The sequence below is a fragment of the Hipposideros armiger genome, unplaced genomic scaffold (genome assembly GCF_001890085.2).
Source record: "Hipposideros armiger isolate ML-2016 unplaced genomic scaffold, ASM189008v1 scaffold_311, whole genome shotgun sequence".
NCBI lineage: Eukaryota > Metazoa > Chordata > Mammalia > Chiroptera > Hipposideridae > Hipposideros > Hipposideros armiger.
The window spans coordinates 1,040,019-1,056,070 of NW_017731661.1; the positions used below are offsets into that span (position 1 = coordinate 1,040,019).

General features: G+C 35.9%; 1 protein-coding gene across 10 annotated transcripts in view; it reads left to right on the forward strand.

Moving 5' to 3' along the window:
• Nucleotides 1-16,052, forward strand: part of ATRNL1 (attractin like 1) — a 625,874-nt gene that overhangs the window by 21,983 nt on the left and 587,839 nt on the right. For all 10 annotated transcript variants that reach the window (XM_019660096.1, XM_019660105.1, XM_019660104.1 and 7 more), the window contains exons 4-5: nt 4,877-5,005; nt 6,464-6,672. In XM_019660096.1, the coding sequence (XP_019515641.1) occupies nt 4,877-5,005; nt 6,464-6,672 (338 nt within the window). The remainder of the gene's footprint in view (nt 1-4,876; nt 5,006-6,463; nt 6,673-16,052) is intronic.

Here is a 16,052-nt window from a genome sequence, read left to right on the forward strand (position 1 = left end):
AGCCCAGCTCCAGGTCGAGCTGTCGTTCAGCATCTTAGCTGTAGAGGGCAGTGTCACTGGCCCTCATATGTGGGATCCGAACCGGGGCCCTCTGGTGTCCCAGGCCAGTTCTTAACCATCGCGCCACTTGGCCGGCCCCATGAGTAATTATATTTAATTGATGAACTTACAATTGTTGAAAAGTAATGATATAATTTATTAATTTTAAGTGTATACTGATCTGTACTACCAAAAAATTTGTGGAGATTTTGGTGGCTAAATTTCAAACATAGTTATAATACTATTTTGAATACTGTGACTGTTAACTTAGGTGTATATATATATAATCATGTAAATATTGAGATAGCAAAGATAAAGAATTACTGTATCAGAAATGTAGATTTCTTAATAAATACCCTTTATTCTTGCCATTTATAGATCATTCTTTTAAAGTGATTTGAATATGAACTATTTGGATAGATTAATGTGAATTCTAGCTGACAAAGAAATAAATAGACAGGTATCTATATATTTTATAGCTGTCTTTATTTTAGTGAAATAATAAAACTTTAAATTCTTTTAAAAAGGTTAAGTTATGCTTTATGTAATGGTTTAAAAAAGAATGTGAGTCTATTAATTCTCAAAATTTGAGAACTTGGTTGCTTCACAATATTTTATTGGTCAGGTGGTCAGACAATTTTAAAATTGCAGCATCTTCATTATCAATTTAAATATGTTTTCTATGTGTGTATGTACAAATTATAAAATGTTTTGTGAATAGGAGAAAATGTATTAGACATAGGAAAAATTTTGACCATGTAGTGTGGATATTGTGTATAATTTAACTAATGTGTTTCAAATAGTCCGTTTATCAGGAATGTAAACTATTAGTTTTTTGGACAAACATGTAAGGACTTGTATTTCCAAATGATTATTTAAAAGTGACTCCTTGAAAGCTTAGACACTTGTTCTGTGATATTGCTATTGCTCAAAACTTTTAGAACTTAATTTTTCAGTTGTTTGAAAATTATATAAAGGGTAGCCATGAATAGCCCTTCATCTAAGGACAATAGATAGAAAATGGAGTAGAGCCTTGTGAATAGTTATGTTGTAAGGTAGATAAGATGCTGGGTTCATACATTTATTTTCAGCAAGTGAGATGCCAGGATTAGGACTTGACAGTCTCCTGACTTAAAAGCTAAACTGTCTGTATTTCACTTTGCTAAGAATTCAGAATCTAATTGTACAAATTATTCCAGTTGTGTGAGTATTTGCTATTTAACGAAATTTTGATAACCTACTGAATTCCAGAGACTATCATAAATCTGGAGGATGTAGTAAGGAATAAGATATAGGCCATTGCAGCGACTTCAGATACCAACTACCTGGAGTTGGGTCAGACTTCATAGGTTAAGTGCACACCCCTCCATAAAACTCCTTAGTTCAGACACCAGCTGCAAGTTCAGGGGTTCCCATGCTGCTTGCACTTCGGACCAGCTGGCTACAAATTTAGGGGTTCCAGCTACCCCCTCAGGTTCAATAATTTTCAGGAATGACTCACAGAACTCAGGAAAGCACTATACTGATTATAAAGTATAAAGATCAGAACCAGCCAAATGAAGAGACACATAGGGAGAGGTCTGGGAGGATCATAAACAAAACTTCTGTGTCCTCAGGGCGTGTTACCTCCCCACACATTACTGTGTATCACCATTCAGGAAGCTCAGCTGACCCACAGGTGTACAGAGGTTTTATTGGGGTTTCATTGTGTAGGCATGATTGATTGAATCATTGGCTGAACTCAATCTCTAGTCCCTCTCCTCTCTCTGGAAGTCTTATTAAAGCCCCAAGCATTTAAATCACATGGTTGGTCTTTCTGCTGTGGCCAGCTCCTATCTGTCTAGCTCACCACGAGTCCTCTCATTACCATAAACTGGCAGGGCCTACCATGAATAACAGAGATACTCCTATCACTTGGGAAGTCCTAAGGATTTGAGGCTATGTCACTACATAGTAGTTAGGCACTGCAGGCAGCATGTAAAAAGACTTTTAAAACAACGCAATAAGTATTACAATCAAGTTTTGAAAGAGTGCTACATGATTTCAGAAGAAGTAACTAATTCTTCATGGTGAATTTCATCATGCGTAGTAGAATGATAGGCAAAGTCTGGGGACCAGATAGGATATTCTTGGTAGAGGAAAACACATACAAAGGCAGTCATATTAAAGAACATTATATTTTGGGGTAATAGTATTTATGAGTCACCTGATCATAGGAAATGTGAAGGGATAGGTAGGAGCCAGATTACTTAATCAACAGTAATCTGTACTATCTACTGAATGCTGATGATATGCCAGGCAGTGTGCACGAGTTCTTTATGTACGTGACCTCGTTTAATCCTCACGATAACCCTTTACTGAGGTATTATTGTTGCCACTTTATAAATGGAGAATTAAGGCACAGAGTTTCTGTGAGTCACCCATTTGCCTAGCTAATCAGTGATGGAGTCAGAATATGAGCTCAGGTTTTATGATCCCTTAATAGCTGTAGTATTGCTTTCTTGTATACCACACTAAATTAGTTGGACTTTCTTTTTTTTTTTTTGGACTTTATTATATAAGCAAGATGTTTTTAGAATGTGGAGAATGGATTGGATTGGAGAAGTGTTATTTTTTTTCTTATGTGTTGGACAATCGTGCTGGACATGATGGTTTGTAAAATCATATGTAGTAATAATCTGAGACCTAGAAAAGCATTACATTCCTACAGAAGGTGCCTGGGGACACTAGCAACCCACAGTCAGCTGAGTCCGACTTCAGGTATTGAGGTGACTCACACCCATGCTGCAGTGCAGTCCCCTGGGGGCCTGTCTTTCACTTTTATGTCTAGTCTTTGGGGGGGGGGGTCCCAAGTCAAAGTGAGTGCCCAGGCTTCCACTTTTTGTTTTCTTAGCTCTGTAATACAACCTAGTTTCTTAACCCTTCAGACCTCACCTCCACCTTTGCAATCATCAAATGCCTATAAGGAGAAATGGCCCCAGTGCCTGGGCTCACCTTCTTGGTTCTGTAGTACCTTCAAGCTGATCTGTTCGTTTTTATAAACGTTGTCATTTTTCTAGTTGACGTCAGTGGCAGGGTTGGTTGGTCCAGATTGCTTGGTGTGTTATGCAAGAAGTGGAAACCATTTTGCATTTAATGCTTTTAAAATACTTATGAACATACAACCAAACAAACATATCTGTTCTTTTCATCTGTTTCAGAGAGATTAACTTGATTATAAAGACGTGGGAGTATTATTTTTAGCAATGTATTCATTTTGATATAATCTCACTACAATGAAAAATACATGTGTAACTAAGACTGGCATTATAGAATTTGAATTCTATAATAAGTCTTTTGTTCCTTCACAAACATAAGCCAGTAGGTGTAATACTAATTATTAAAGCATCAAGAGTTGATTACTTTTTAATTTGTTTCCTTTTGAGACTATATTTGCAAAATAAGTGACTTGACTATAATATTTTTTATTCTGTCAAATATGATTTGAATGGGGAATTCAGTTCCTGGTGGTGCCTAGAAATAAGTTTAACAGTGTCTGAAGGAATTGACTGTTTTGAGTACTGTATTTGGTGTTAGCAGCTTCTTTCTTATATGGCATGTTTTCACAGATTTAGAGAGGACAGTTTGGTGTAAGTAAATGAAGATACGTAATTTCCCCCCATGAACAAGGAGGCTTAAAAAAGAAGTACCAGTTCCTAACTCACCACTCTTGCTTTTTTTTTTTTTTTTTAAGATTTTTATTGGGGAATTGGGGGGACGGGAACAGTGCTGGGGAATTGGGGAAAGGGGAACAGACAAGCTGCTGTCCCATCGCTCCCCAATCTAGCTGTGGAGGACGCCGCCCCACCGGCCCAAGTTGGCACCATCACCGCGCTCTTCCCTGGCGAGGCAGATCAGTCGCCGGCTTCTGGACGGCCGCTCACTGCGGCTGCTGGCTGCTCACGCTGGCTGCTGGCTGCTCACGCTGGCTGCTGGCTACACACGGTAGCCCATGGCAACCCACTGCCACAGGGACTGCAGCCCACGCCGTCGCCGGCGACCCACGGCAGCCCAGCTCCAGGCCGAGCTGCTGCTCAGCATCTCAGCTGTGGAGGGCAGTGTCACCGGCCCTCATATATGGGATCCGAACCGGGGCCCTCCGGCATCCCAAGCCAGTTCCCAACCATCGCGCCACTGGGCCGGCCCTCACCACTCTTGCTTTTGCACGTTTATATCCCTCCCAACAAAGATAGTTTTTTTCTGTGTGCATATGAGCTTAAGTGAGTGATACTGTCTTTTGGAATAGTCCTATATTAATATAGTTTGTATGAGAATGCAAAATTTTAAGGAAATATAAAAAGTATATATTTTTAGATGATCTAAAACACCCCCATTAGTGTATTGGAAGTGTATGGCATTAACTAGAATGTCATCGTGGTCACTTAGCTGGTGTGAAGTGTTCCTTCTGGCTTCATCAGAATCAGCAACGAGTGGCAAAAAGTAAAGCGACAAGGTCAGAGGACCAAGGTGGCTTTAAGTGCAGGTTTATATATGAGTTAAGAAAAAGACCACCCTATAGCATTATGAGAGGATGGATAGCAGCACAGTGAGCCTAAATGGGGACAAGAAGAAAAGGAGTGTGGTGGCATGAAAGCAGCTGTTCCTCTGTTGACAGCAGTAGTAGAGCTAATTGCGTGAGAAATGGCTGGGACCTTGTTTTTGATTTATTCTCCTTCTAGTTGCTCAGTGTGATAGAGATACTTAGTGATTATGAGAAGCACATTTTTGAGTAAGTGTTATGTGATTAATAGTCATATGTATATTAATATACACAACGCCCAATTTTGCTCCCTTACAGTGGTTTGATTGTTCCTGAGATAAGGGGGAATGAAACTGTGCCTGAAGTGGTCACAACATCTGGCTATGCACTCTTACATTTTTTTAGTGATGCTGCGTATAATCTAACTGGTTTCAACATTTTTTACTCGTAAGTATTTCAAAAAATTTCAAATTGTAATGATTCTTATAGGTCGACTTCAAAGAGTTTACTGTTTGTTTTGTAAATATCTTATATATGAGGAGCAGGCTAGAAATTAGTGTGTTAAATTTCAAAATATAAGTGATGTAAAATCTTAATAACATGCTTCAATATACTGTCCAAGCTTCTTTTAGGATACATTCTAAGTCTCAGGACATTTTGTTAGCACGTTAATTTTGGTTGAAAATTATGAAATTTAAAATTGTTTGTTGGTAAATGATGTAGGCAAATACAAAGTAATGTAATTTCACTCGTAGCGACAGGCATGTGGGATTATTACTGGGAGTCAGTCACCTGCCTCTCTGTGCTCCAAGGTATTCGACTCCCAATTTGAAAAGCCATATGGGAGCTAGGTTTTCATAGTCCTTTCGTATCCCAGAGACTGTACTGGAGGCTCTGTATACATTATGTTCTTGCATTCTCTTCACAATTCTGTCAAGTGGGACTCTTTCCCATTTTACACATAAGGAAATTGAGGCTTTCAGAGATTAGCTAAGTGGCTATCCCACTGTCTCCTCTAAAATAAGAAAAATAGTATTTATTGAGAATCTTTGCTGTGTCTTACACTTTATATAAATTTGTTTTATCCGAAAGTGCCAGGGTGAAGTGATGTAGCCAGAGAGACTTTCAGATGCTTTCACAGGAAAGGGACAGACACAGGAGTGGCACAGAGCAACTAGATGCAATTTTGTTTTCTTTAGGAATGTAGAAAAATGATAACCAGAGACTTTTTCACCAGAAATAAAATATTCTAAATATCTACTGGGTTGTCAGAAAAGTCACGACATATTTTTTCTATGTTTTTCGTTGCAGAAATGCGTCATGAGTTCCGACAGCCCAGTAGAATCAGCAATTTATTATAGGATTTATTTGTCTCGCGTATGTATGTAAGGGAGAATAAATGTATAGTAGAAAGAATGTCATTGGTTAAAGGGCCTTAAAACAAAATTTGACAAACATCTCGTTTCTATGTAACAGTATATAGGTGATAACATGCTATTTAAATATTATATAACCAAGTTATATCTTGGCTTATGTTGTTTCAGGTATTTATGAATTAATTTTTTTTCTGTAAAATATATATTCAAAACTTTTAAGTTCGTAAGTCTTTACAAAGCATTGTGCTTGGAACTGTATATATCCTGCAGATGTTGAGTGTGTAGTCCTTGGAAGTGTGAAGTCTTGGTAGCCAGGTAAACTCATTGGACAAACTCAGGCCAGTGGCAAGAAAATGTAACTGAATTGCATTAGGGGTAAAGGGTACAGAGTTTAGTTGACATTTCATTGTGAAATTGCATTAAATGAAGTACATAAAATAACATAAAAATTATGAAGCTTACAAAATCATCAACCAAAATGATTTTTCAGTGACCTTGAATTTGAATATGTATGAATTGTATTTTACAGAATCAATTCTTGTCCTAACAATTGCTCTGGTCATGGGAAGTGCACAACTAGTATCTCTGTTCCCAGTCAAGTGTATTGTGAATGTGATAAGTACTGGAAGGGCGAAGCTTGTGATATTCCTTACTGTAAAGCCAACTGCGGCAGCCCAGATCACGGCTACTGTGACCTAACAGGAGAAAAGCTGTGTGTCTGCAATGACAGTTGGCAAGGTAAGAATGCATGGCGCTATGGCTTTTGAAACGTTCATATATCAAATAGCTTAATACGAATCCACACTCATCTGTTTTGCTATAGTTTGTAACACCCAAATCTCATGTATTTGTTTTTTTTTTAGAATGTTCAGTTAACAATCAACTTCTTAATAGCTTGCTTCTTCACAAGTAGAACTGGTAAAGATTTAATCCCCATGCTGAATCAAGTGAAGTTAAATATGAAGCTGTTTTTCAGTTGTAGCTGTACAGTCATTGTGATCTGTAATTTTTTGTTGAATCCGCAAAGATTTGATGACTTCACTGACTTTAATACGTGCAGGATTCAAATTTGATTTATGATGGGTAATATAGTTTATTGCAAAAATAGATGAGTATCTTCAAGGTACTGAGGCATATTAAACTTACTTCTTAGGAAAGACTGACCTCTTGTGGCTATTTTTAAAAGAACATAGAACATTTAAAAAGGAGAAGATTATTTCAGCTGCTCATTGCGAAAGATTCCTGGAGAAGACTTTCTAAACCATTTTTACAAATATCATTAAAGATTAATGTTAGATTACATTTAAGAGTTTTAATTTACTTAAGTATTGAGTATAAAATCATAAATAGTGTCATTGTGGAATTAAATGAAGAGATAGGCCTGTTATCCTTATACTTACCGATCCATAGCTTACTTTGTGTTAATTATATTTACATACTGAGAGCATACTTTGTGCCAACATATTAATCCTGTTGATAGAAGGAACTTTGACTAAGGAAATACATATTCTGAAGTTACGGATCATGTGTTATTATAATACAGTGTAGCAATAGTAGCAATAGGTGCTATCAGACCTAAGTAAAAACTGAAGGGAATGTGGTCCTCATACAGTTGTATTCATCATTCTTGATTTAATTTTTAAAAAACATGTTACTGAGTTTGCCGAGTACTTCAAGGAATTATTTCAGGCCTTGTATAAATTATGCCCATCTTAAACCCATGTTATCTCATTAAAAAAATTAGTTACTCCAGCCACACAAAATACCAGTGATTAGTTATTGAATTAAATTTGATTACCTATTATGATGATGACAGATATAAATTTCTCCCATGTGCTTTAATTATATGGTCATGTGTTTTATGAAGTGGCTATTTGAATAATCTGTGAACTTTCTTCTCCTAAAAAGTGCCTTGAGATATCTTTTTTTCATTTCAGTCTTGAAACTAAAATAATGTCCTTTTGTAAGGAGAGAATGGTATATCAAGACTATATTAAATTAAAGCCCGAGAAATAGAGGTATAGCTTATACACATAATGATTTCAAACTGCTCTTCAAGTGCTATTTGTTTCCATTTTATTTCAACAGTCCTGACAGGAAAAGGGGAATACATTTATATAACACTATGCTCTATGAATTTATCTGTCTTTTTGTTCTTTTATCAGTCCTTCTTTGAAATGCTTTATTTTCTGGGGGTTTTGTTATATGGTTTAAAATAATGTCTTCTGTTTTTCTGTCCTTTGTTAATTGACCTTTCACGTATTCTCCTTAGTAAAGCCTCAAATCATAAAAATTCCTGATTCTTACATGTTTAGAAGCAAATGGAAACGAGGAAGCAAAAGCAAAATAACATGAATAGTTTATATATAGAGATTTTTTTATAAATTATAAAATATACAGAAATCAGACACACTTTATACCATTATTAATTATAATAAAGAAAAGATCTCTGAGTCGATGTGAATGTTTAGAGGGTAGAGTGCTTGGTGAAAGAGATACTGTGCTTCTTTCAAGGCAGATGATGTGCAAATTCGTTCCTTTGAGCTCCATACCTGATCCCTGATTCTATATTTAGTGATAGCTTAAAGTAATTAGGATTATGAACAATATCATTAGGGGGGAAATGAGGTTTTTATTTCAGATGTGTAGAATAGGGAGGAATCATTGAAGGAAAGAGAGAAAGATTGGTTTCTAAGACACCTGAGGAATGATCAAAGACATAGAGATATTTGAAAATGAGAGCTAAGGAGGCAGTCTTTGTCAGATTTAAAGTCTTTAAAAAAATTTTTTTATACTTTATTTATTTTGACATTCAATATTATTTTATATTAATTTCAGGTGTACAGCCTATAGGGCTAGATATATAATTTAAGAAGTTATCCCCTTTACTAGTTTAGTACCCACCTAGCACTATACATAGTTATTACCATATTATTGACTATATTCTTTGGCCTTTACTTTACATCCCCATGTTTTGTAACAACCAATTTGTACTTCTTAATCACTTCACCTTTTTCACCCTGTCCCCCAGTTCCCTTCCCATCTACAACTTCTATAAATCTAGTACCCATCTGACACCATACATAGTTATTACATTATTATTGACTATATTCCTATGCTATATACCCTATATTTCCATGACTACTGTGTACCAACCCATTTGTACTTCTTAATCCCTTCACTTTTCTCACTCACCCCGAAACCCCCTCCAATCTGGCAACCATTAAAATGTTCTCTGTATCCATGAGTTTGCTTCTGTTTTATTTTTTATTTATTTTTTAATTTTGTTCTATAAATTCTACATACAAGCGAAATTGCATTGCATCTGTCTTTTTCTATCTGACATACTTCACTCAGCACAACACCCTCCAGATCCACCGATGCCTCTGCAGATGGTGAGAACCCATTCCCATCCATGGCAGAGCAATATTCTATTATATATATGTACCACCTCCTCTTTATCCATTCTTCCATCGACAGACACCAGATTGCCTCCACGTCTTGGCCACTGTAAACAATGCTGCAGTGACCATATCAATCAATGCACATGCCTCCTTGAAGTAGCATTTTGGGTTTCTTCAGATAAATACCCAGAAGTAGGATTACTGGGCCCTTCTTTGTCTCTTATTGTAGCCTTTGTTTTAAAGTCTGTTTTGTCTAGTATAAGTATTGCTACCTCAGCTTTTTTTGTTGTTGGGTTTTTTTGTTTGTTTGTTTCCACTTTCATGAAATATCTTTTTCCCATCCCTTTTACTTTCAGTCTCTGTGTCTTTTAATCTGAACTGAGTCTCTTGTAGACAGTGATTGTAAAGGTCTGGTTTTCTTATCCGTTCAGCCACCCTATCTTTTGATTGAAACATTTAGTCCATTTATACTTAAAATAATTGTTGACAGATATGTAGTTATTGCCTTTTTGTTATTCATATTTTTGATCTTCTTTGTTTTTTTTCTTCTTACAGAAAACCCTCTAAGATTCCTTGTAATATTGGTTTGATGGTAATGAACTTCTTTAGCTTTTTTTTTTGTCTGGGAAGCTCTTTATGTGGCCTTTGATTCTAAATGATAGCTTTGGTGGGTAGAGTAAGCTTGGTTGTAGGTCCTTGTTTTTCATCACTTTGAATATTTCCTGCCACTCCCTTCTGGCCTGCAGAGTTTCTGTAGAAAAGTCAGCTGTTAGTCTTATAGGCATTCCTTTGTATGTAACCTGCTGTCTTTCTCTTGCTGCTTTTAGGACTCTGTCTTTGTCTTTAACTTTTGGCATCTTAATTATGGTGTGTCTTGGTGTGGACCTGTTTGGGTTTATCTTGTTTGGGACTCTCTGTGCTTCCTGGCTTTGCATATGTATTTCCTTCTCCAGGTTAGGAAAGTTTTCTGTCATTATTTCTCCAAATAGGATTTTAACTCCTTGCTCTTTCTGTTTTCCTTCTGGTACCCTACACTTGATGTTGTCCTACAAGCCCCTTAAACTATCCTCATTTCTATGGATTATTTTTTTCTTTTTGCTGTTCTGATTGGGTGTGTTCTGCTACCTTATCTTCTAAATTGCTGATTCAGTCCTCTGCTTCATCTAATCTACTGTTGATTAATGTAATGTGTTCTGTTCTTTCATTTGGGAAATGTTTCTTTCTTTCCCCATTTTGGCTGCCTCCCTATGTTTGTTTCTATGTATTAGGTAGGGCTGCTGTGCCTCCCAGTCTTAGTAGAGTGGCCTTCTGTAGTACTTGTCCTGTGGGAGCCAGTGGTGCAGTCTCCCTGGTCACCAGAGCCAGGTGTTCCAGGTGTGTCTCTTATATGGGTTGTGTGTGCCTTCCTGTTGTAGTTGAGCCTTGGTTTCTGTTTGCATGTCAATAGGAGGGATTGACCTTTGGACTCATTGGTTGTGAGGACTGACTGTGACTTCAGTGAAGGAGCTGTGGTGCAGTGGCTGATGTCCCTCCTTCCAGTCTCCAAGTGGCTTTTTCTGTATGTCCATAGCTGTAGGGCTTTGGTTCAGCTAGACTTCAGGTGATTCTCAATGATGGTTGTTCTGTGGTCGAGCTGTAATTTAGATGTGATCGTTAGAGAAGGTGAGCACGGAGTTTACCTATTCCACCATCTTGACTCTAAATGGCTGGCAGTTTTTTTGTAATATGTTTTTTAGAACTGGATTCTTTGTGTTAGAAATGACAGACTGTTGCTACCTCCATTATATTTTATTCTTTTATGTTGGCTAACTCTAGTTGTTCTGTTTGGTTCCATGCTAGTGTACCAAAAAAAAAGTGTTATTTTTTAGAAATTGAGATTTTATTAAGTATAGATTGTTGCTGTAATTGACAAGGAATGGGCTAACTAGTTCTCTCATGTCTACTCAGAAAAGCTTTGTGACGTGAAACAGTTGGTAGGAGTAGACAGTTTAAAAAGATAAACCAGCAGCCTTCTGAGGACAATTTTTTTCTTTTCTTAATCCACTACAACAAAACATTTTTTTCATATTCCAGAGAGATGCAAAGCAGGTTGATCTATTATGTATAAGACTGTTACTTAGCCATTTAAAAATTGTTTCTGTTCCTTTCTTATTCCAAATGCCCTGCTCAGTCCTATTGTTCAATTCTTTTAAATGTTTTTAGGATATTCTTTATGTTTTCAGTATTCCTTTTCAATCCAGTTCAGATATAGTTCTCACATAAGGATTGGAGTTGGTTGTTTTCAGCCTTTACATTATTGATTAAAAGACAGTATCTGAATATGTAAATCCTGTAATTTGATGTTTTTATATAGTGCCTCTGATAAAGTCACACTTTATTTAGACTTATTTCAGTTTCCTACATGCTCTTTGTTCTTTACTATTTCAAGGCCTTTCTTATTTCTGAACTTCTTCCTAGAATAGCCTCACAGCATTAACATTCTAAGACTAGGTCAGATCCCCCTGTTGTATGCTTTCATAGGACCCTACCTTTTAATTTATTGCATTTATCACATTTATGTTTGTGTGATTCTTTGGTTATCTTTCCTATTGGAATATAAACTCCATGAAGTTAAGAATGATTGTTTTGATCACCTTTTGTCCTCAGCCCCTTCTATAGAGCCTGACATGTAGTGGGCACTAAATTTTTTTTCTTTTTTGTTTGCATGAGTGAACTAGAAATGCATTAGTTTGCTAGTATAGTGATACGTGCACATTCAAATATAATGTTTTAGAAGACTAGCACTCCAATAAATTATGTAATTTATTGATATACAACTTGATATGCAAAACATAATTTTAAATATTGAGAGAAACAATTGAATTTGAGCATGTGGTTCTTGGATCCTTTGTCTTATATTTGGTTTCAATCCTTTGGTTTTAGATTTTAATATTTGCCATTGGGTGGCAGTATTGACTACCAGAGCACACACTTAAATTCCATGGCATTACTCAAGTTGTAAACGCTTGATAATTTTGTTTATTTAAACAATATATAAAATCTTTTAACTCAGACTCATGAATATTTTATTCCAAAGTATTTTTTTCTGGCTTAGTCATATAACATATTAGGGCATAGCTACTTTAGGATAGTGTATAAGTACAGGTTGATTTGAAGAATTTCACAGGATAGCTTATATTTTCTTTTAGAAATTTAATAATAATAAACATGATCTCTTTATTTAACTTTGTGGAGAGACAAGAGACATGTAATATACTAGATTCAATTCTTTTCTTTTAGTTCTTCCCCCACCTAGCAAAAACAGCAGCTCCAACTTTTTGCAAGAGCCGGTAAAAATTTTATTCCTAGCCCACTTGAAAAGTTGATTGTTTAAAAATAGCACTGGAAATGTATATAAAACAAGCATTACTTGCTAGTTTATTCATTTATTTAGTGCATTTATATAACACAACTTTTTGAGCTTCTAAGTGCTAGGCATTATCCTAGGTCTTTCATATAAATCATAGAACAAAGAAAAAAAAGATTCTTGTGGATCTTCATTCAAGTTAGAGATAGACCACAGATCGTAACCATAACATATGTATGGTAAGTACAGTATAGAAAGGGACAACAGTTATGGGAACATAAAGTAGAGCTGAGAAAGGGGGATAGATAGATCTGGGGAGGGGAGTTACAACTTAAAATAGAATGGTCAGGTTAGGCCATCCTGTGATGGTGACATTTGAGCAAAGACATGTAGCAAGTGAGGGAGTTAGTCATATAGATATTTAAGGGAAGAATATTCCAGGTGAGTGACTGCAAAGGCCCTAAGGTAGGAGCAACCAGCCTGGAGCGTCTGAGCCAGCAAAGAGGCCAGCGTGCCTGGGATTGAGTTACCGAAGGGAAGATTAGTCAGATAGGAGCTCAGAGAAGTTACAGAGCAAGAGAGGTGATTGGAGATATGAAGTTAAGGGGTTGTTGGAGTGATGGAGCTGTGTGAAGAATGGAGCTATATCAGCTAAACCTTGTCATTGTAGGGCATTGTAAGGATTTTGACTTTTACCCTCAGTAAAATGGGGAGCCATTGAGGAAGTTTGGGTAGAAGATTGGTATATTCTGACTTGGTTTTAAAAGAACCCTGAAGACTTCTATATTGAGAATAGACTGTGGAAGCAGAGTACCAGTTAAGAGTCTACTGCTGTAATTATAATCTAGATGAGAGATGACAGTGGCATGGGCAGCCAGTGGAGGGGGCGAGAAGTGCTTTGAATACAGTATGTAATTTTAAGGCAGGGTTAATAGGATTTGCTGATGTATTGGATATGGGGGATGAGAGAAAGAAAAGAGTCAAAGATGACTTTAAGATTTTTAATCTCAGAGTGAGATGGAATTGTCATCAACTGATAAGAGAAAGATTTTTAGCGGGAAGATCAGTTTGATTTTGGTATATTGAGTTTTAGATGTCTAAGAGGAGATGATGCAAAAGCAGCTGGAGTTTAGTGGAGAGAGGTCTGTACTATAGCTATCAATATGGGGGTGGTTGACTTAAAAATATTAAATTGGAAAATATTAATGATACTTAAAGCCATGAAATCAGATGAGATTACCAGGGAAGTGAGTATATATAGAGTAGAACAGAGGAGTGAGCTGTGGGGTCATGGCACAATTCACAAAATATTCTGTGCTAGACATATAGGTTCCTTCCTTAGAAGCTGACCTCATGTTGAAATGTTTACAACCACTTGTTTTGTTGCCTCCGACTTAGATAAGGAGGATAAGAAAACCTTGCTCTCAGTCCTAATTAACTCTATATTTGACATTTTCAACTAACGAGAACCAGAATCTATAAAACTTTGTTTTAGGCCTTCCACAACTCAACAATAATAAGTTGGAAACCACTGTTCTTTGCTAACAGAGGGCAGTTTCTTGCCATACTGTAATAGCTTCATTGACCTGTGAGGACCAGGTATTTTTGGAATAGACCTAGTATGTTGTTTACCACTCACACAATTCATTATTCTGTAAAATTAAAATATTGTCAAAATAGCTGTGGACGTTTAAAATACACTAAGATTGATAACTGGCTGTTGGAGATTGCCTTTATGACCTAGAATATGTTTAGAATAATTTGAATACTGAAACAAAATAAAATTTTTCTAATGATGTTACAAGATAGGACTCTTACAATCTTATTTTGCCTGTTATTAGAAATCTTCAGACTCAGTACGCATTAAATCATAAGACTATTTCTGGAATGTTACAGTAAGTTACATACACCTGTCTGAAAATCTCCCTTCTCAGCATATTTTTCATTTCCTATTAGCAACCCAATTTCTTCTGGGAAATTGCTTTTCACTCATTGAGAGGAGTCTTGATGGGATGATATATTTGGATACCTGTCTATTCTAAGCTTGATTTTCCAGCTTCTTTAGAATTCTCTGAATTATCCATATTTTCCCAATAAATTCCCAGTTTTCCTAGCCAAAATTAGTTTCTGTGGCTTACAACCAAAGAAATCTAACTGCTATAGTAACCCTAGAAATGCAGTTAGAGGTTATATATATTTTCTGTTATTAGACTTATTTAAAATATCAGAAGTGATATCTGCAGTAGAGTTATTTACAGAAATGCAGCTTAACAACCTGCATTTGATGTCATTCAAAATTAGCAGTATTTATGTAATGTTCTCAATTGAGAACTCCAAAGAGAAAATGAAATTTGGCTCTTTAAATATGTACTTTAGTAGTAAAGTAAATGTTTTTTATTGATGGCATAGACTATATATGAATTAAAGGTCTGAGCCAAATCTGTATTGAAAAGAATTCTAAAACTCCGGAGCAAGATCTTTTACCCTGAAAATCCCTTATTTGACTGGATCATTTTTTTGGTTTCTTTTCCTGTTCTAAATGACATAAAAAGAACTCAACTCCAACTAATTCTTGCTTTGAGAAATCAAAGCTTGCTGTTAAAATATGAATTGGTAAAAGGACAACTGCCTCATGGTTGGAGGAGATACAGTTTTAATTTTACTGCTTGGTTTCTCATCCTGCATCTTTGTACACAGTAGTTATAGTTTTTCTAGTAACATCAGAAATTTGTACATCAATCTGATCATAAATTTGGGGGACTTTTGTGGAATTGCTGTTTTACTCACTGAAGACTTTAAATTTTTATCCTTTATGGAAGCAAACTTATTTTATAAATTTAGTTTGTGTAAAGCAAATAAAATTTTTTGTATGATTTCTATTATAAAATCAGAGATGGATTCCTTTAAAAAAATTTTTCCGGTGTAAAATAATTAGAATGCCTGGGGAAGGAAGAAATAAGTAATTCAGTAGTTCTGGAGTTGCTTTAGAAAAACTTTCAAAACTTTGTAGTGCTTTCTTTATTCTTTGTTTTGTCCTTTACAATTATTTGTCAATTGGATTTACTTGTGATTATAGGAATTTTGTTCTTATAATTTTACTGTTTTTTTTTGCATGTATATTTGTAATATCTTATAACATTAGGTTTCATTAACCTAGTTTGCCTGTAGACTTAATTTTACTTAGTTTCTTTGTGTATAAAGTGAGGAGATTGACTTAATAATAATAATGTCACTGTTAATGAAGCTTTTAGTATAGTATTAAATATTAAGTACAGTCTCATTTTATCTTCCAGAATTTCATGTTGTTCTAGAGCAGCGGTTCTCAACCTGTGGGTCGCGACCCCTTTGGGGGTCGAACGACCCTTTCA